The sequence below is a fragment of the Oncorhynchus keta genome, chromosome 5 (assembly GCF_023373465.1).
Source record: "Oncorhynchus keta strain PuntledgeMale-10-30-2019 chromosome 5, Oket_V2, whole genome shotgun sequence".
Taxonomy (NCBI): Eukaryota; Metazoa; Chordata; class Actinopteri; order Salmoniformes; family Salmonidae; genus Oncorhynchus; species Oncorhynchus keta.
The window spans coordinates 10,995,494-11,016,616 of record NC_068425.1 but is presented as its reverse complement, the minus strand read 5'-3'; the positions used below and the strand labels follow the sequence as shown (position 1 = coordinate 11,016,616).

The 21,123-nt window shown below is 42.7% G+C and overlaps 2 protein-coding genes across 4 annotated transcripts; both read left to right on the top strand.

The window, feature by feature from the left end:
* Positions 1 to 103: 103 nt before the first annotated feature.
* On the top strand, positions 104 to 20,223 carry odad4 (outer dynein arm docking complex subunit 4). Of its 3 annotated transcripts, none has more exons than XM_035755463.2 (11): positions 107 to 274; positions 15,688 to 15,819; positions 16,103 to 16,256; positions 16,385 to 16,446; positions 16,560 to 16,716; positions 16,969 to 17,193; positions 17,286 to 17,493; positions 18,271 to 18,357; positions 18,519 to 18,715; positions 19,565 to 19,665; positions 19,759 to 20,223. In XM_035755463.2, the coding sequence occupies exons 1-11, from the start codon at positions 158 to 160 to the stop codon at positions 19,786 to 19,788; spliced, it is 1,470 nt and encodes a 489-aa protein (XP_035611356.1). In that variant the 5' UTR covers positions 107 to 157; the 3' UTR covers positions 19,789 to 20,223. The 3 variants fall into 3 exon arrangements, with proteins under 3 accessions (XP_035611357.1, XP_035611356.1, XP_052374664.1); XM_052518704.1 differs by lacking the exon at positions 107 to 274 and adding an exon at positions 12,132 to 12,150; XM_035755464.2 differs by lacking the exon at positions 19,565 to 19,665 and having other exon boundaries at positions 104 to 274.
* LOC118370457 (heat shock 70 kDa protein-like) lies at positions 6,963 to 10,661 on the top strand. The gene is made up of 2 exons (XM_035755459.2): positions 6,963 to 7,159; positions 7,942 to 10,661. The coding sequence occupies exon 2, from the start codon at positions 7,965 to 7,967 to the stop codon at positions 9,897 to 9,899; it is 1,935 nt and encodes a 644-aa protein (XP_035611352.1). The 5' UTR covers positions 6,963 to 7,159; positions 7,942 to 7,964; the 3' UTR covers positions 9,900 to 10,661.
* Positions 20,224 to 21,123: the final 900 nt, after the last annotated feature.

Here is a 21,123-nt window from a genome sequence, read left to right as displayed (position 1 = left end):
AGTGTGGTTAGGTTTAAAATAAAGTTTTAAGAATATAAATTGTAGAAATAGGCTGGGTTTTACGCATTTGTGGATGTGGTAACTAGTGACGACAAAGAATGACCCATCGAGAGACTTATGTTGGTTGCTAGGATACCACTGGGACTTTGTTGCAAACATGTCTGACAATGAAGGAGACCAAGGACCCAAAAGCACATTTTCTACTTACATGGCCGAGGGGGACCAGTTGTACCAGAAAGGAGAGTATGTCAAAGCCATTGAAAGCTACTCAACGGTATGGCTTTAACTTTACTCTGTGTGTTGTTAACTAGCAGCTACAGTAGCTAGTAAAGTTAGCTAGCTAGCTAACTTTAGTGGGAGAGAGGATTGGCAGAAGTAGGAAGAGGGTGGAAGCAGGAATAGGTACAGTGATGACTATTGTATTGCTTCGTTCGTAACCAAGTGCTAAATGTGGATTTACCACATACGACTAGAAAAAAAATCGCTTGGAACACCCCTCCAACTGGAAGCTAACCATTTTACTAGTGGGAACCTCGTCAATCAGCCTGCGCTCCGGCTCTCACGTCACCTATTAAGGACATTTTCGGCAGTTGAATGCTACAACAAGTCAATTTATAAAAGAAATGTATTAATATGGTTGTTAAACCATATAATGTTTTTACAAGCATGATCGCTGTACTTTTAGTATATGGTTTATGCAGGTTGTTGGTCATTAGCCAATCAGCGTTTCTCAACGAGTTCAAAGCACGTGATCGCATCCGACTACTATTTACAACTTCGCCATAGAGGGCTGCACACATTAGCCTGTTCTCATAGACTAGACGTAACATAGTAAACGTAAATCCGTGACACTCAAAATTGATTTTAGGTTTGGTAAGGTTACTTAAGGGATGGTGGATAGGCTTATAACGGGAACGTCTAGGAACCCAATGGTTGCATGTTCAAACCTCATCATGGACAACTTGAGCATTTTAGCTAATTATGAAATTCAACTATTCACTACTTTTGAGCCACTTTGCAACTATTTAGCATGTTAACTAACCCTCCCCATAACCATTTAACCTAACCATAACCCTAACCTAGCTGACATTAGCCACAACAAAATGGAATTCATAAAAAAAAGGCCAGCTGTGCTTCTAGCCCCTTGGCAGTTTTGCAGTATATATATTTTTTTTACGTGTTATTTCTTGAATTATTAGCCCAGAATGTTTTTGTGTTATTACATACAGCTGGGAAGAGCTTTTGGAGATTAGAGCGGTGGTAACTCACCAGCATTACGACCAGCAATATGGCTTTCCCGAATCGGATCCTTTGTTCGTACCCTCCAGGGCAATTTAACTGATTCCAGAGGTTGATCCAAAACACCACCGGCGGAAAAGAGGCATAACGAGTGGACTTCTAGTCCAACTCAGGAGGTGTGCACACCACCCACTGCTTATGAGTATATTACTCGCTAATGTTCAGTCTCTGGATAATAAAGTTGATGAGCTCAGGGTGCGGATTTCCTTCCAAAGAGACATCAGGGATTGTAACGTACCCTGTTTCACGGAAACATGGCTCTCTCGGGATACACTGTGTGAGTCCATACAGCCAGTTGGGTTCTCAGTTCATCGCACAGACAGGAATACATATCTCTCCGGGGGGAAAAAAGGAGGGCTGGGGTGTATGTTTCATGATTAACTACTCATGGTGTGATTGTGATAACGTACAGGAACTCAAGTCCTTTAGTTCACCTGACCTAGAATACCTCACAATCAAATGCCGACCGTATTACCTCCCTAGCCACATCCTCGGAGCATGCGCAGACCAGCTGGCTGGAGTGTTTACAGACATATTCAATCTCTCCCCATCCCAGTCTGCTATCCCCACGTGCTTCGAGATGGCCACCATTGTTTCTGTACCCAAGCAAGAAAACTGAACTAAATGACTATCGCCCCGTAGCACTCCCTTCTGTCATCATGAAGTGCTTTGAGAGACTAGTCAAGGATCATATCACTTCTACCTTACCTGACACCCTAGGCCCACTTCAATTTGTTTACCGCCCCAATAGATCCACAGACGATGCACAGATGATGCAATCACTATCACACTGCCCTATCCCATCTGGACAAGAGGAATACTTATGTAAGAATGCTGTTCATTGACAATAGCTCAGTATTCAACACCATAGTACCCTTCAAGCTCATTATTAAGCTTGAGGCCCTGGGTCTGAACCCCGCCCTGTGCAACAGGGTCCTGGACTTCCTGACGGGCCGCCCCCAGTTGAAGGTAGGAAACAACACCTCCACTTCGCTGATCCTCAACACTGGGGCCCCACAAGGATGCGTGCTCAGCCCCCTCCTGTACCCCCTGTTCACCCATGACTGCGTGGCCACGCACGCCTCCAATCATCAAGTTTGCAGACGACATAACAGTAGTAGGCCTGATTACCAACAATGACGAGACAGCCTACAGGAAGGAGGTGAGGGCCCTGGGGGTGTGGTGCTGGAAAATAACCTCTCACTCAACATCTACAAAACAAAGGAGCTGATCGTGAACTTCAGGAAACTGCAGAAGGAGCACCCCCTATCCACATCGACGGGACCGCAGTGGAGAAGGTGGAGTTCCTCGGCGTACACATCACTGACAGACTGAAATGGTCCACCCACACAAAGACAGTGTGGTGAAGAAGGAGCAACAGCGCCTCTTCAACCACAGGAGGCTGAAGAAATGTAGCTTGGCACCGAAAACTCTCACAAACTTTTACAGATGCACAATTGAGAGCATCTTGTCAGGCTGTAACATCGCCTGGTATGGCAACTCCACCGCCCGCAACCGCAGGGCTCTCGAGAGGGTGGTGCATTCTACCCAACGCATCACCGGGGGCTAACTACATTCCCTCCGGGACACCTACAGCACCCGATGTCACAGTAAGGCCAAAAAGATCATCAAGGACAACAACAACCCGAGCCACTGCCTGTTCACCCTGCTATCATCCATAAAGCGAGGTCAGTACAAGTGCATCAAAGCTGGGACCAAGAGACTGATAAACAGCTTCTATCTCAAGGCCATCAGACTGCTAAACAGCAATCACTAGCACATTAGAGGCTGCTGCTCTATATACAGACTTCAGATCATTGGCCACTAATGTAACACAAGTCACTTTAATAATGTTTACATATTTTTCATTACTCATCTCGTGTATATATTCTATTCTACTGTATTTTAGTCTATGCCGCTCTGACATTTATATATTCTTAATTCCATTCCTTTACTTTAGATTTGTGTGTATTGTGTATATTGTTGTGAAATTGTTAGATGTTACTTGTTAGATATTACTGCACCGTTGGAGCTAGAAACACAAGCATTTCGCTACACCCGCAATAACAGCTGCAGCAGGCGGGACCAACATCATGTGGTAGTTAGCTAGCACACAGTGTCGCCCCTGTCTGCCGTGTACTGGAGAAAACCATTCCCGACAGGCGGGGGCAAAAGACACTGTCTACCTGTAGTCCCCGCCTCCCACTAGCACAGCTAGCTTGCTAGTTAAGTTCACCACATGCTAGTTAGCTAGCTAGATAGCACACGGTGTCACCCCCGCCTCCCACCTGCTATGTACCGGACTATCTTGCTCAAATAACAGTGTCCTTCGCTCCCAAACACCTGCCCTCACCGTTGTTAACAGAACTGCGAGAAAACAGTGCCCAACAGGCAGGGACGAAGGACACGGTCTACTGGTGTATGGCCAGCTAGCTACCATTGCCGCACCTTCTTCTGCGGGGTTTATCGGCAGCTGGCATCCAACCGTATTGTGCGTCCAACCTACTGTACTGGCCCACCTTCCGTCTCCTAGCTTAAAAGTTGACCAATATAATTATAAAGAGGGGTTTCTGCAGATATGGGAATGTCTACATGCAGGAACGCCACGAATTGGAGGCCGCAATTATCTTGGTCCCAACAGAGATCATTGTCTCCCGGTCAACATTTTTTTTTTAATGTAAAAAAAAATAGCTGCTTCAACTTCAGTGGCCTTCCTCTCCTAGTCGGGCATTGCGAGTTCAAGTGCGCCTAGTATATGTGTGGTCTCATTGAAATAGAGTAGGCTGCCTATTGCATGGGTTGAAAATCACGTGGCAGTTATCTTTCCAAGGAAATGTACTTAAATAGGATTAGACTATAATTTAATACAGTGTGTGTAAATAAATATTGATAGTGGAAAAAAGTGGAGGGCGCTCAACCAATGGCCACTTTAAAATGTGCAGTTTTGTCACACAATACAATGCCACAGATGTATTCAAGTTTTGAGGGAGCGTACAGTTGGCATGCTGACTGCAGGATTGTCCACCAAGCTGCCTCCAACGACGATGTAGAGAATTTGGCAGTACGTCCAACCGGCCTCACAACTGTAAACCACATGTAACCACACCAGCCCAGGACCTCCACATCCAGCTAATTCACCTGTAAGATCGTCTGAGGGGGTGTGGGGAGGGTGCCAATTAGTATTTCTGTCTGTAATAAAGCCCTTTTATGGGGAAAAACTCATTCTGATTGGCTGGACCTGGCTCCCCAGTGGGTGGGCCTATGCCCACCCATGGCTGCACCCCTTCCCAGTCATGTGAAATCCATAGATTAGGTTCTAATTTATTTATTTCAATTGACTGATTTCCTTATATGAACTGTAACTCAGTAAAATCTTTGAAATTGTTGCGATAGCGAGTCAGACAGAAAGCCAGCGGGTGCGGGCAGGTGCTGTATGACTCTACTTCATAATTGGTCAATTCCCATCTCCCACTTGGTTATGAACGGAGTATATATTTGTATCATGTTTCCATGATAGACGGAGGGCCACAAAATATTTTTGAAAGGTTGCAATCACCACCATCTGTGAATTTTGTGAGCAATAAATACCTCTCATATTGATGTATTTATAAATGCAACTAGCTACTGCTACATGGGAATTATGTTTACAATTCGGAAAGTATTCAGACCCCTTGACTTTTTACACATTTTGTTACGTTACAGCCTTATTCTAAAATGGATTCAATTGTTTTTTCCCCTCATCAATCTACACACAGTACCCCATAATGACAAAGCAAAAACTGTTTTTTTTTTATTTAAGCAAATTTATAAAGCTCTGTCAGGTTGGATGGGGAGCATCACTGCAAAGCTATTTTCAATTCTTTCCAGAAATGTTCGATCGGGTTAAAGTCCGGGCTCTGGCTGGGCCACTCAAGGACATTCAGATACTTGTCCCGAAGCCACTCCTGCGCTGTCTTGGCCTTGTACTTAGGGTCGTTGACCTGTTGGAAAGTGAACTGTCACCCCAGTCTGAGGTCCTGAGCGCTCTGGAGCAGGTTTTCATCTCTGTACTTTGCTCCGTTCGTCTTTCCCTCGATCCAGACGAGACGCTTGGCATTCAGGCAAAAAAGTACAATCTTGGTTTCATCAGACCAGACAATCTTGTTTCTCATGGTCTGAGAGTCCATTAGGTGCCTTTTGGCAAACTCCAAGCAGGCTGTAATGTGCCTTATACTGAGGAGTGGCTTCCATCTTGCCACTCTACCATAAAGGCCTGATTGGTGGAATGCTGCAGAGATTGTTGTCCTTCTGGAAGGTTCTCCCATTGCCACTCTGGAGCTCTGTCAGAGTGACCATCAGTTCTTGTCACCTCCTTGACAAAGGCTCTTCTCCCCCGATTGCTCAGTTTGGCCAGGCGGCCAGCTCTAGGAAGAGTCTTGGTGGTTCCAAACTTCTTCCATTTAAGAATGATGGAGGCCACTGTGTTCTAGGGAACCTTCAATGCTGCAGACATTTTTTGCTACCCTTCCCCAGATCTGTGCCTCGACACAATCCTGTCTCGGAGCTCTAAGGACAATTCCTTCGACCTCTTGGCTTGGTTTTTTTCTGACATGCACTGTCAACTGTGGGACCTTATAGAAAAAGGTGTGTGCCTTTCCAAACCATGTCTAATCAATTGAATTTACCACAGGTGGACTCCAACCAAGTTGTAGAAACATCTCAAGGATGATCAATGGAAACAGGATGAACCTGAGCTCAATTTCGAAGTCTGATAAGTATCTGGGTCTGAATTGTTATGTAAATAATGTATTTCTGTTTTTTATTTTTAATAAATATGTGTCAATTTCTAAAAACCTGTTTTCGCTTTGTCATTATGAGGTATTGTGTGTTGATTGATTAAAAAATATAATTTAATCAATTTTATAATAAGGCTGTAACGTGACAAAATGTGGAAAAAGTCAACGGGTCTGAATACTTTCCAAGTGTATTCGCAAATACTTTAGCTACCATTTGTGTTTTTTGTCATTAAAATTCACAGGAGAATGTCACAAGCAGTTCACATTTGCTTAGCATAAGCAAGATATCCCCATAATGGGGATATCTTGTTTGTGGTAAGCAAATGTGAACTAATGGGCCATCAGTAAGGAATAGGCTAGACTAGAATGGTATAGAACAGAATAGCATTGAATAGAATAGAGAAGGATTAGCCGGTGTGTTCATCATTTGTCTTTCATTTAAAAATGAATACTGGATATCTTAAATACTCTGGCTTTAATACAAAAAAAAGGATCTTCCCTGGAGGCACATTAACTTGTGGTGAGTTGCTTGTATGCCTATGGGCACTCAAGTGTCTTACAATACATATCTATTATTCATTAGTGAGACAAAAAAATATAGACTGACATCTCGTGAACTGTTGAGGAGCTGCAGTGTTACCGATAGACTGAAACGTCGACTGAATAAGGTTGAACCGCATGCTATTCCATTTGTGTTGAAATTTGAATCATTAACTGTTTTGATTATTTTAATCAAGACAAATAATGGTTTCATCATTTGTGTGCTGTGTGTGTGCGTTCTAGACAGGTCTCCGCGCCTCTCGAAAGCTCTGGAAAGACGAGAACTTTCTTTTCCTGCGCGTGCAATACATGCGCCTCGCAGGTGCGTCATTGCGCAGGAATGCTGCGCTCTCATTGGGCAATGTAGTCCGAGCGTTCGAGAAATGTCTAGAAATCGTAAGTTATTTCTTTTTAGGCAATGGGGATGGTATATATTCTGGTGAAGTACATTCAGATTCAATCATCGACCCGACGAGAATACTAAAGGGAAAAGAAAGCAAGAAAAGAGAAGAGCCACGTTCGAAAGACCTCTACATTCATAAACTGTAAGTAAAAAGATTAATTCAGTACCCTATTTTCATAATGACCATGACAGTTATAAACTTGATAGAAATAGAAAATGAAGCTATGTTGGTTGTGTCGACATAGCCGATTTAGCTGTAACATTATGCCAGAATATTTGGTTAACTAATAAAGAAATAATATAAAGATATAATAGTCATCCATTGATTATGTTATTTCATTGGACAGACTAGGACAATTTTTGTTTTTTTTGTAGCATATTATAATGAGTTATTTCTTCGTTTTTAAGAAATTCTGCTCTAATTCTGTGAAGATAATACAATATTATTCAGTAGTGTTCATAGAAAAAAATGTAGGCCTGTTGTGAAAATAGTTTTTCTGTAATAGATTAGCAGAAATGATTGTGTCTGCCATTGCCTTTGTTCAACTCCACTGAATATGTGCCTGGCCAGTATTAGTGTATAACACTAATATATAACACAAACATTGACAACAGTGTTGTTATCAGACCTGGGTTCAAATGTGTATTATTGTTTTTCAAGGACTTTCAAATACCAGTACATTTTGAAATGTAAATAGTTGAATATTGGAATGCGTTTGGAAATATATTTGGAAAGAATTGGCATGTATTTGAAAATACACAAATACACAGACAAGTGTATTTTAAAATTAATGTATTTGAACCCAGGTCTGGTTGTTATTCAAGTATATTTAGGATAACATCTCTGTACTTGACATTGACATTACTTGCACCTAGGTTTTCGTAGAATAATATCAATTTCTAAAATATTTCATTATTTTGTAGGCAACTAACTCCAAACCATCAAGATGTCATCAGCTAAAGGCCCGTCTATCGGCATTGACCTGGGCACCACCTACTCCTGTGTAGGGGTGTTCCAGCATGGCAAAGTGGAGATCATCGCCAACGACCAGGGCAACAGGACCACGCCCAGCTATGTGGCCTTCACAGACAATGAGAGACTCATCGGAGACGCAGCAAAGAACCAGGTGGCCATGAACCCCAACAACACCGTTTTCGACGCCAAACGCCTGATTGGCCGAAAGTTCAACGATCAGGTCGTGCAAGCTGACATGAAGCACTGGCCCTTCAAGGTGGTCAGCGACGGAGGAAAGCCTAAAGTTCAGGTCGATTACAAAGGTGAGAACAAATCCTTCAACCCAGAGGAGATCTCCTCCATGGTCCTGGTGAAGATGAGGGAGATCGCTGAGGCTTACCTGGGCCAGAAGGTGTCCAATGCAGTCATCACAGTCCCTGCCTACTTCAACGATTCACAGAGACAGGCCACTAAGGACGCTGGAGTGATCGCTGGGCTGAATGTGCTGAGGATCATCAACGAGCCCACGGCGGCAGCCATCGCTTACGGCATGGACAAAGGCAAGTCCAGGGAACGCAACGTCCTGATTTTTGATCTGGGTGGGGGCACCTTCGACGTGTCCATCCTGACCATCGAGGATGGGATTTTTGAGGTGAAGGCCACAGCTGGAGACACTCACCTGGGCGGGGAGGACTTTGATAACCGCCTGGTCAGTCACTTTGTGGAGGAGTTCAAGAGGAAACACAAGAAGGACATCAGCCAGAACAAGCGGGCTCTGAGGAGACTGAGGACAGCCTGCGAGAGGGCCAAGAGAACGCTGTCCTCCAGCTCCCAGGCCAGCATTGAGATTGACTCCCTCTTTGAGGGCATCGACTTCTACACCTCCATCACCAGGGCTCGTTTTGAGGAGATGTGTTCTGACCTCTTCAGGGGAACACTGGAGCCTGTGGAGAAAGCCCTCAGGGATGCCAAGATGGACAAGGCCCAAATCCACGACATCGTCCTGGTCGGAGGCTCCACCCGGATCCCCAAGGTCCAGAAGCTCCTACAGGACTTTTTCAACGGCCGAGAGCTAAACAAGAGCATCAACCCAGACGAGGCGGTGGCCTATGGCGCTGCCATCCAGGCGGCCATCTTATCTGGCGACAAGTCTGAGAACGTCCAGGACCTGCTGCTGCTGGATGTGGCTCCCCTGTCCCTGGGCATCGAAACCGCCGGAGGTGTCATGACCACCTTGATCAAACGCAACACCACCATCCCATCCAAACAGACCCAGACCTTCACCACTTACTCCGACAACCAGCCCGGGGTCATGATCCAGGTCTACGAGGGAGAGAGAGCCATGACCAAGGACAACAACCTCCTGGGGAAGTTTGAGCTCTCTGGGATCCCCCCTTCCCCACGAGGAGTCCCTCAGATCGAGGTGACCTTTGACATCGACGCCAACGGCATTCTGAACGTAGCAGCGGTGGACAAGAGCACGGGCAAAGAGAACAAGATCACCATCACCAACGACAAGGGCCGGCTCAGCAAAGAGGATATTGAGAGGATGGTGCAGGACGCTGACAAATACAAAGCTGAGGATGACGCACAGAGGGAGAAGATTGCAGCCAAGAACTCCCTGGAGTCATACGCCTTCAATATGAAGAGCAGCGTGGAGGACGACAACATGAAAGGCAAGATCAGCGAGGATGACAAAAAGAAAGTGATAGACAGGTGCGACCAGACCATTTCCTGGTTGGAGAACAACCAGCAAGGCGACAAAGAGGAGTATGAGCATCAGTTAAAGGAGCTGGAAAAAGTATGCCAGCCTATCATTACCAAGCTATACCAGCAGGGAGGGATGCCTACAGGTTGCTGTGGAGATCAGGCACGGACCAGCTCTGGTGTCAGCTCCCAAGGCCCAACCATTGAAGAGATTGACTAAAGTGAGGGACTTGTATAAAGGACTTTTCAAAATGTATAATTATCACTGAATACAATTTGCTATTCAGGAAATACTTTGTACTTGTACTTATTTCTACTGGTTAAAATGTTAATGCATAGCCTCCCGGGTTAATGCATAGCCTCCCGCGAACCAGAGACTGGGTTCGCGCCCAGGCTCTGTCGTAACCGGCCGTGACCGGGAGGTCCGTGGGGCGACGCACAATTGGCCTAGCGTCGTCCGGGTTAGGGAGGGTCTGGCCGGTAGGGAAATCCTTTTCTCATCGCGCACCAGCGACTCCTGTGGCGGGCCGGGCGCAGTGCGTGCTAACCAAGGTTGCCAGGTGCACGGTGTTTCCTCCGACACATTGGTGCGGTTGGCTTCCGGGTTGAATGGCGCTGTGTTAAGAAGCAGTGCGGCCTGGTTGGGTTGTGTATCGGAGGACGCATGACTTTCAACCTTCGTCTCTCCCGAGCCCGTACGGGAGTTGTAGCGATGAGACAAGATAGTAGCTACTAAAACAATTGGATACCATGAAATTGGGGAGAAAACGGGGTAAAATTATAAAAACAAAGAAAATAAAATGTTAATGCATTTTTATGGCTCAGTGCTATTTAGGAAGTGCTTTATATATTTATTGGTTGTACTGTAAAGATGACAATATATAAACATACTGAATGATAAAAGAAAACACACTGATGTAAATCTGTTGTTTCATACCATATTTCATTGCTGGACATTGCAAATAAAATGTATTGAAATAAATTTCTAGGTCTGTTGGCTGTTTCCTTGAATTCCTTCTCATCATAACACATTCAGTATTCACATTTCTATAATATTTCTTACACAAAATTGTAAACAAAACTTTGATAGATGGCTAAACCACCAGAGGTACCCAAATGGCCACAATGTTTAGGCTATCAACTCTTTATTCTCTGATAACATCTGATCCAATCACTACGCTTCTTCTTGGAAAAAGAGGCACAAATATATTTCTGGCACATATTTTAAAAAAATATTACAGGTCACAGTTGTCTTTATTTTGTGCTAAATGGTGTTAAGCTCAGAGAACCAAATACTGTATAATTAATTGATTTTGAAGTATTTAAAGTGGAACTGACAGCATTTTAACTACTTTGCAGATATGAAACAAATGGGCAATCATAATATCAGTAAAACATCAAATTCCCAGTTTATGCTTCAAAACCAACTTTATAAGAGGTTTTAAAATTGGTTCTATTTGACTCAAAATTCCATGAAGTAAAGTAAGGCATTTTTGGGAGAATAGATGGATGCAGTTCAATGCATGATTAATATAATTCACCAAAACATTTCTTGGTAGTCCAAAACATTTTGCTATCAGGTTGTAAATCACAGCTGGCCTGGTACATTGTTTTCTGCTGCCATTAATTCGGGATGCACTGTTTCAGTTTCAATAACTTAATATTTTGAACAAAAACAGACTTAACTAATGCTGGGAATGTCAATGCAATGAAACTATAATGTGTTCACCCATAAAATGTATGTTTCATTCAATGAAAAACATGTTTTAAGTTTACATTTTACAACCTATAGCTAAGGTATTGTTATTTGGAGTTGTTAAATACTTTTTGATTAGGGTCGCAGCATATTATGCACATCTGCAAGCGTAGCAGCAAAGGCTGGACAAATGATTTATCTATTTTGTTTTAAAATGTTAAGATGCTATATACAGCATATGTACATAAGTGGACATTATAAAGGGCCATATTCTTTTCAAATAAACAATGGCCCGTGTGAGTCGCAGTTGCACGTTTTCGTTGGGTAATTCAAAACTTCAATAATTCCAAACCTAGGAGGCTCGTGGTTCTCACCCCATTCCATAGACATTCGCAGTAGTTATGACTACACCTGGAGTACGTCCTCCAACCTATCAGAGCTATTGCAGTATGAACTAACAACTTTTACATCTAATCAAAGGATCCGATAATTGATTTAGTACTGAAAGCATAAGCTACAGTTAGCTAGCACTGCAGTGCATAAAGTGCAGTGAGTAGTTGACTCAGAAAGAAAGGCAATAGTTGAAGCAGCATAGATAGAGAGAGCGAGCTAGCTACATTTCGTTGTATTTTTTTTCTTCTTCTTAGTCTATCTTTCACTTAGCTAATGCAGCTAATTTAGCCTACCCAAATATCCTGACTCAAACAGAGAGGAATGTTTACTATGTTAGCTAGCTGGCTAAGGCTATCTAACACTGCAACTCTTCCAAGTCAATGTAAGCTTTTGGTTTTATAAATGTATTGACACCGGGACCCACCGGTTTAACTGCTAAACTACTTGCTGTACACTGTGATGCATGATTGTGCACTTGGGATTGGATTGTGGATTGTGCACATACAATATAAACTTTCATTTCTAGGCTATAGGTTGTAGCAATCTCTTGATTGGTATTTGGCAAATTTGAGTAACATGTAGTAGCCTACACCTATTGATGTTACATTGAGCTGGGTGAATGGGAATATGAATGAGAGTCATCGAATATGCTATAATAGAAATAAGGCCATGGTCATAAAACAAAATCCTCCATAATCTTCAACGGCACAAACCGGCACTGCTGCGTATATAATGTGAAGTGGGTCCTAATTTAGTAGTTGCATTGTGCTGCAGTGCGGTATGGTAAGGCACCTTTTAAAGTGTGTGAAACCATAGTATTTTACTGTCAGCCATTGTTGCCGTTAATGCTCATTCAGACCACCAGAGGGCATTTTTGAGCACATCTACTCCAGCCTGAAAGAAATACTGCGGACCAACAGTAAGACTTCAAAATAAGGCCACGTTGTCGACCGTTTTATGGGTTTAACTGAATTAACGATTATCTAGAATAAATTAGTCGCCTTCTTTTCTTTCTAATGGGCAGCAAACTGTATTTTTTATAAACTTCAGTTTCACACTGTGGTAAATAAAGATGTTAAGCCATATTTTCATATAAACTCATTTCTATTTGATAGGGTGCCATTGAGGCAGTTTACAATATAGATTATTTTGTTATAAGGTCACTGTTTGTTATGTGGCGTGTGTGTTTCTATACAATCATTCAAATTAGTTTCCAGCACCAATTAGCTGTTATGAGCGTTTCGGCTAGCTATTGTCCAATTTAATTTCTCATCGAGGTGTGAACTGTAACTCACATCCATTACTACTGTAAGCCCAGTATTCTAAAAAATGAAAAACAGCATCTACAGTACTTTTTCATCAACATCTTTGTGTTTTTGTTAATAAAATATATTATAATTCGATTTAAAAAAAGACTGTTTCAAAATGCAGATGTTTATTAGGTTACTGTACAGCAGCTGTTACCAAACTAGGGGTCGGGACCAAAGCTCCCACAGGATACCTGACACCTCCTAACTTGATATTGTCTGGTAAAGACTCTGCATCAAAACTCAGCAGGACAGACAGTATCTTCTCTGTTTCACCACGCTCTCCACCGGGTCTGCGTCACACCAAACGGCAGGTGTCACAGGCACTGGGAATCTTCAATTTCAGTTGTTTCTCAACATTTAACACCACCCCAGTTATCACTCATTTCAACAGCCCTCAGCTCTGGAGAGCATAGAAAATCAAAGTTCTTGTCCCAAGACGTGTGGTGCGCGGTATCTTAAATGTTCCGCCATGTAGCGTCGACTCAAGAAACTCTTAACAGTCGCCATTACACTTCTTCTTCTTCGATATAATATGATGATGGTCCGCAAACAAACGTTTAAAGTGCACCTACTGTGCTGGAATGTACGATCAATCATGATCTGTCCCTATTCTGCACTACCATGAACATAAAATTCAAAACCAAATAAATCCCTAACTTTTACCACACCCCAATCCCATTAAACTTGATCTATATCCTGTTGAAACACTCCACCTTTAGGATTGTTCAGCATGTCAACAACCATTTCAACAGTAACATCTGTTACCCCCAATATCTCTTTTCTGACCTCTCGTCCCTTCGTCCAACATTTTTGCCATGCTTCACTTGCCCCACCGCCATTACACCTCACGGCCATCCTCCCCCATTCACATTTTTTTTATTTGGATGATGGGCAAGGAGGTATGGTAGGGCGACCAGGCCCCCTAAGGCCCGCCCATAATGCTGACCCTGGTTTAAAGTTGAGAGATATCATTCACGCAAAGTAATGACACAGGGTGTGTAAGTATGCCTCCAGGATAATAGGCTAAAGGTGGCCTCATGTAAAAAAAGACCAAGGACATCCAAAATCCATCAGATTAACTGTTTTTAATGAAGCCAGCAATGCAAATTATTAATCTCAGTGAGAGACAGTATACAGGTATTATTGCATGTTGACCTACCAATCGTAGTGAAATTAAATCTACTCATGATCAGTTTCATATATTTCATAGTATATTGTCTTGATAGTGGCATTGACGTTGTTGTTTGGCTAGCAAGCAAAATGTGACGTTAATTTACACACTGTTCACACTGTTACACACTACCACTTGGAAGCTAGCAGTGGAGGCTGGTGGGAGGAGCTATATGAGGACAGTCTCTGAGTAATGGCTGGATTGGAATCAGTGGAACAGAGTCAAATGTGGTTTCCATATGTTTGATATGTTTGATACCGTTTAATTTATTCCATTCCAGCCATTACAATGAGCCCATTCTCCTATAGCTCCTCCCACCAGCCTCCACTGGTAGCTATCGTTAGTTCAAATACAGCGAAATGATGTACTGATATGAAAGTGCAATTGTAAACCCGAGGGTTGCACATTTTGTTTTTTGCCCTAGCACTACATAGCTGATTCAAATAATGAAAGCTTGATGATGAGTTGATTATTTGAATCAGCTGTGTTGTGCTAGGGCAAAAACCAATACGTGCACCCCTTGGGTCCCGAGGGTCGAGTCTGGCTGAAATGTACGAAAGAGGTCCCAGGTGGAGGGTTCCTGGTTGAACGTGGACGCTCATCGGATAGTCTTTGCACTTTGAAACCCACGCCCACCATGATGTATAGCACCGCCCACTGGGAGACATGGTGAAAAGAGTGGGCGTGTTTGAGTGGTAAAGGATAAAGCAACCGACTGGGGAGGTATATCACACAGCCAAAAGTCGGACACATGTGGTTTTCCAACAGCAAGGCTCAGATCAACATGGCAGTGTTGCCATTGTTTATAAAATGCTTTCATTATAATGTTAAAAAAAAAACATGTCTCCTAAACACAAACGGAAATCATACGTGTGTACATTGTACAATCAATTAGTGAGAGAGCGCCTCAAACATCACATTCACATCACGGCACAGTTGGTTCCTGTTTCAGTCATGTCTTTGGTCATGTAAAAAAAACTGAATGATTGGTTGGCAATAGAGCCTCCCACAATGCAAGAGATGGATGAAGTTATGAGAAGAAACTTGCAGTTGACTGCAGTCAAAACATCATGACCTTAGATCACATGATTTTTGTAATGCTAAATCTTGGGTGTCCAGGAAGGGACTAGTAGGAAAGATGATATCTGTGGGGTAGCTCTAATGATAGCTAAACAATAAACATTTAGCCACTTATAGCTAGCTATTTAGCTATGACCATATAATCAATTTGCTGTGGTTGAATGCAATCTCTGTGTATATGCATTTAGACAATTTCTTCTGTTACTCAGCTGTCAATCGAAAACGCATGTGCTGGTTGCCAAGTCGTTTGGGCTGTCTCCTCAGTCGGTGGCTGGTGGCTTTTTTGCTACTCAAGTCTACACTACATGTATGTCAAGTTTGTATGTGTAGCTAATGACAGTTCATACATTTCTTTCAGGCATTGATTCTTCAGCCAGATGACAAAAATTGTCTGGTTGCCAGATCCAAATGTTATGTAAAGATGGGAGATTCTGGTAATGCATTGAGGGATGCAGAGGCCTCTCTCAAGGAGGACAAAGAATTCTTCAAGGTGCAATTTAAACATTGGGCATCATTATTCAGCCCTGTTCTATTTTCAGCCTTTGGCATTATTGTGTAGCTCTCATTGTATTGTCTCTCTGCCAGTGTTATTCAGGGAAGCTTTTTATTGTCTGTTTTGTTTGGAACGGAACAGATCCCACTGTTGGCCAGCTACTGTACTGAATTTTAAAGCTTTTTTATTTTCAATGACCACTAGGGCACACTGTTGTTTCTGATTAGTCATCATTTCCCAAGCAAAATCCATTGATTTATTTGTATTCCTCATTTCCCAGGGTTTGTATCAGAAAGCGGAAGCTTTATACACCATGGGAGACTTTGAGTTTGCCCTGGTGTTTTACCACAGGGGGCACAAACTGAGGCCAGAGCTGCAGGAATTTAGACTGGGAATCCAGAAGGCCCAAGAGGCTATCGACAACTCTGTGGGCAGTAAGTACTGGGTCAAAAAATATTTTTGTAAGAGACCAACAGATTGAGTACCTCATTGTTCTTATTAATGCCGTTTTTGTAAGTTTTCCATCTGGTTTTCTAAATATCTTACCTTTCTACCACCTCAGGCCCCTCATCTGTGAAACTGGAAAACAAGGGCGACCTGTCCTTCTTCCACAAGGCCGATGAGGTGAGTCAATGGTAAAGCCTTGAGACGATAAGCTGCATCTTTTTCATAATTCCTCCCACCTCGACATGTATGTCATCCTCATGATGAATTCTGTGTGTGGGGTTGATTGGCAGGTGAAGAAGGGACGACCGAAGGGGCTGATTCACCCCCTGAGAAGGGAGATGAGGCAGCAGAACCAGAAGACGCCTAAGAGTGAGAAGACAGCCAAGCAGCTTCTGGGAGAGCTCTACAGCGATAAGGAGTACCTAGAGAAGCTACTGAAAGATGAAGGTGGCGCAGCCAAAAATCTTTTACTTAGCATGTTCTTGTATTTTCACTCTTTCCTTTGAGTTTCAGTACACAATCAATACACTGTCACACTTGGGAAGATGCTCATTTATCGCATACCCTATCGGGAGAATTTTCCTCTACGTGTCTTTTGATTTCCCTTACACAATCATTATTATCAGCATGAATTACAGAGCCCAGTGTGTGGTAAAGAGCAAATATTCCATTAAAGTCCAAGTCATAAATGGCCTCCAGACTTGGTGAAAGGTAAGATGCGGGATGGGGAGAGACTGCAGGACCTCATCCTCAACTGCATCACCTATCTGGACACACGCACTGAGTTCTGGCGCCAGCAGAAGCCCATCTACGCACGGGAGAGAGACCGCAAGCTCATGCAGCAGAAGTGGAACAAGACCCGGCAGAACCCTCCCTCTGATCCCACCCGTTTTGTACTCAAGAGCCTGGAAGAGATTGATGCAGGTAAGACAGAACAGACCCAGGGATGAATATGGTAGTTTGATGCTTATCAATACATCCTGGTAAATAGTAAACAGATGTTCCCCCCCTCTAAGCTTTGACTGCAGGCAATGCAGAGAGCAGCCTGAAGAAAGCTCGGGAGGTCCTGAAGTCAGTTCAATGCTGGTCAGAGGAGGTGGTTCCCAATAAGAAAGAGGTGCTGGGGAACCTTCACAGCTGCATTGGAAATGCCCTGATTGACCTGGGGAAAATGGACAGAGCCCTAGACAACCATCTGAAGGACTTGGACCTTGCCAGACAATGGTGAGTGCTGTGGAGTAGACACTTAATTTCAGTCTGAAAGGTACACTCAACTACGCATTTATTTTGATAGTGAGGCTAAAACGTTTAATTTGTCTCTCTACGGCAGGATTTTGGAGATCAAATGCTAACTTCCCCTCTTATGTTGAGAGGTTAGCATGTATTGGGGGCATGATCTTTGTACATCTTTCTCACTCATCATTATTCATGATTATCCTTAATCATGATAGCGTTCACATTAATGTAGAAGTGTTCAGAAACTTTGTTCTTATTTACAATCAAAGTGATTCCAAAATGACACAATACATTATTTACCATTAATTTCTTTTGGGCACAACATAATCCAAAACACAATCAAAACAAACAGCAAATGCATCCAGCAAGTTTGTAGAGTCACAAGCTTGATGTTGTCATTGCATGCTAGGAATATGGGACCAAATACTCAATTTTTGACTCCATTTAATACACTAAGTGAATTTGTCCAAATACTTGACACCATCAAATGAGGGGACTAGATACATAAAGTGCTTTCATTTCTAAACGCTAAAACAGATATGTATGAAAATAATCTCAAATAAAAGGTGACATTCTGTACTGTCTCCTCATATAAAACATTTGATCTCAAGTCCAAAATGCTGGCGTATAGAGTCAAAATACATAATAAATACGTAGGGGAGAGTATATGATTGTCTAACAACCCACATTTCAAATCAAGTGCTTTTCACACACTGCATCTTGTTTTTTGAACAGTGTTCTTTCACTTTCTTTGTTGTCCAACAGCAAACTCCCAGAGGCAAAGTCGAGGGCACTTGATAATGTTGGCCGAGTGTACGCCAGAATAGGAAAGTTCCCACAGGCTATCGATGCGTAAGTGGAAACTCAAAGTATATGGCATCACATCTGTGTTTTTATATGTTTTGATTGTGTGATGAAGCAAATAGTTTTCTTTAATACAAAGGACTCCTAATGTATGGATTCACTGTGTCATTCTATTCACGGTGTTCGTGTATTTGCTTCTCCATTCTCAGCTGGGAGGAAAAGATCCCCCTGGCCAGTGGCGGTTTGGAGAGGACCTGGCTGTTCCATGAGATAGGCCGCTGCTACCTGGAGCTGAAGCGTCACACCGAGGCCCGGGACTACGGCGTTCGCTCACTCGCTGTGGCCGATGAAATCGCTGATGAGAAGTGGCAACTGAACGCCTGTGTGTTGGTAGCACAGTCCGAGAGTAAGTGCAGGTAGAAGTGTGGAGGAACCCTTCCCTTGTATGAGTCGTTGATAAGTTGTAATGTGTATAGCAATGGCTCCCTGGCATGTATTTTATGTTAATCTTTACAGATTCTTAAAGAAAATAGCATTATCTCATGTAAGAGCTTGATCAAATGAATAAAATGTATTTTTGATGTACTGTGGTTCCATTGAGGGGCGGCAGGTAGCCTAGAGGTTAGAGTGTTGGTACAGTGTTGTTTGGAATCCCCGAACCAGCATGGTGGAAAAATCTGCCGTTCTGCCCTTGAGCAAGGCAGTAAAACCCCACAACTGCTCCCCTGGCGTCGATGCCGTGGATGTCGATTAAGGCAGCCCCCCGCACCTCTCTGATTCAGAAGGGTTGGGTTACATGTGGAAGACACATTTCGGTTGAATGCTTTCAGTTGTGCAACTGACTAGGTATCCCCTTTCCCTTGACCTTTTTGGGATTGAATGGGAAAATGTCCGTACAATTCTGATCAATGCTGATTCTTTTGAATTACAACCTGGGGACATGAACTTTGATTTCATAGAAACTTTGGACTCGAGTGTTGATTTCATAGAAACTTTGGACTCGAGTGTTGATTTCATAGAAACTTTGGACTCGAGTGCTGATTTCATAGAAACTTTGGACTCGAGTGTTGATTTCATAGAAACTTTGGACTCGAGTGTTGATTTCATAGAAACTTTGGACTCGAGTGCTGATTTCATAGAAACTTTGGACACGAGTGTTGATTTCATGGAGACTGTGATTCGTCTTGGTCTACTTGATCTTGGTCATAGCATTAAACTGGTCCTAACAGTCATTTCCTTATGTGTCCCCTCCTAGTGAAGCTTGGCAACTTTAAATCTGGTGTTGCCCACTTTGAAAGAGCTTTGGACAGGGCTAAGGTTCTCCAGGATGACCCTGCTAGGGATGCCATCCAGAAGGTTTACCTGATCATCCTTGTCAATTCAAGTCACTTCTTTACTATTGTCAAATCACAATGGCTCACTGATACAATATTTTATGCCCTTATTTAGGCTCTCCGTGAGGCAAGGCAACATTTATGAGCGCTCATTAGAAGATGACTGAAGAGGAGCCACAGACAGATTTTCAAAGACAATGTAATAAAAATGGTCTTTTAAACATGCTTCTCTGACCTCCACTTGAGTTTTTTTGCATACTTTTATTTTATTTTTTGATTTACGTATTTAGAAATAGAAACATTGCACACATACAAAATGTACATACCCTTTACAGAATAAACTTAGGAGATACAGCTGAGGAAAGGACTTCACTTGGGTGGGAACAAAATCAAATTATCCTATGATGTATTACTTTGAAAATCTATTATTCATCTACACAGGGATTCAATCATTACAGCTATGTAGTATAATTTGAAGTCTTCCTCTTCATTTATGTGTTTCCTGTAGTATTGCAATGAATGCACGTTTCCAATGTAAAGTTTTGTAGTGTCTCATTAATAAAGCGTGCCTTGCCCCGTGTTTTGGAGTCATTTTTGTTTGCAGTGTAACGTGCCACTGACTAATGATCCAGAAAGCAATTACTGTGTGTTGAGTCGTTGGCACTTGGCACACATGGTATTGTTAATCTAATTAAAACTATCTGAGAGAGCGAGAGAGAGAATGACCCAGAAGCTTTATACGAGGAAATATAGGTTAGGAAGATGGTTAAGATGTGTTTCGATTGCCTTATGAAACTCATGAACTTTTGCTGATCTGGCACATTTTTCCAGCTGAGCCTGTTAGCAGGTGTTGGGTAACTTGGGTTTAATTGCCTGTGCCAATGTGCATATAAGCAGGCCATTGGAGACAAAAACAACAGACATGTACTGACTGGCACAATTCTCCCAGTCAAAAGCCATCTTACAGTTCTTTAGAACTGTGTACACGTTTCGCTGTGGTGTTTTTCTATCTGATTACAAGACTCGTTCGCTTTACTTCTGCACTCTGATATCATTGTTTCAGACTGGCATGCTGACAATGCTGTTATTCACTAGGTAGCTGGTTCCCTTAATATGGGTATTAAGAAATCCTGCCATGTTATCGGATCAGAAATTGAGTAGACTCATCTAATCTCATGAAGTCCCCAAACTGTTGAGCAAATTTCCTGTACGGAACATGCGTTTCTGGAAACATTTTTATACAGAGCTTTATTTTTCAAGGAGTATGTGTTGTGGAAGTGGACCTAAAATCATTAACTGCCAAAATATAACATAACTAATTGTTGTCACTTATGCCATGAATTATCAGACTTTAGGCATTATTGCCATGGCTTGTGGAATTTCAATTCAACTAAACTCATATTTAATTTTCTTCTCAGCCAGGAGCCAGGTCTACATTGTCATTGCTGGGCCGTTCGCTTTGATAAGAGCGGGGGCGCGC

Excerpts from the sequence above, each read along its gene's own strand:
- odad4 (XM_035755463.2), top strand. The coding sequence starts at position 158 with ATGTCTGACAATGAAGGAGACCAAGGACCCAAAAGCACATTTTCTACT. Across the intron at positions 16,257-16,384 it reads TATCGACAACTCTGTGGGCA|GCCCCTCATCTGTGAAACTG; the intron begins GTAAGTACTGGG and ends CTACCACCTCAG. Across the intron at positions 18,716-19,564 it reads GTTGGTAGCACAGTCCGAGA|TGAAGCTTGGCAACTTTAAA; the intron begins GTAAGTGCAGGT and ends GTCCCCTCCTAG.
- LOC118370457 (XM_035755459.2), top strand. The coding sequence starts at position 7,965 with ATGTCATCAGCTAAAGGCCCGTCTATCGGCATTGACCTGGGCACCACC.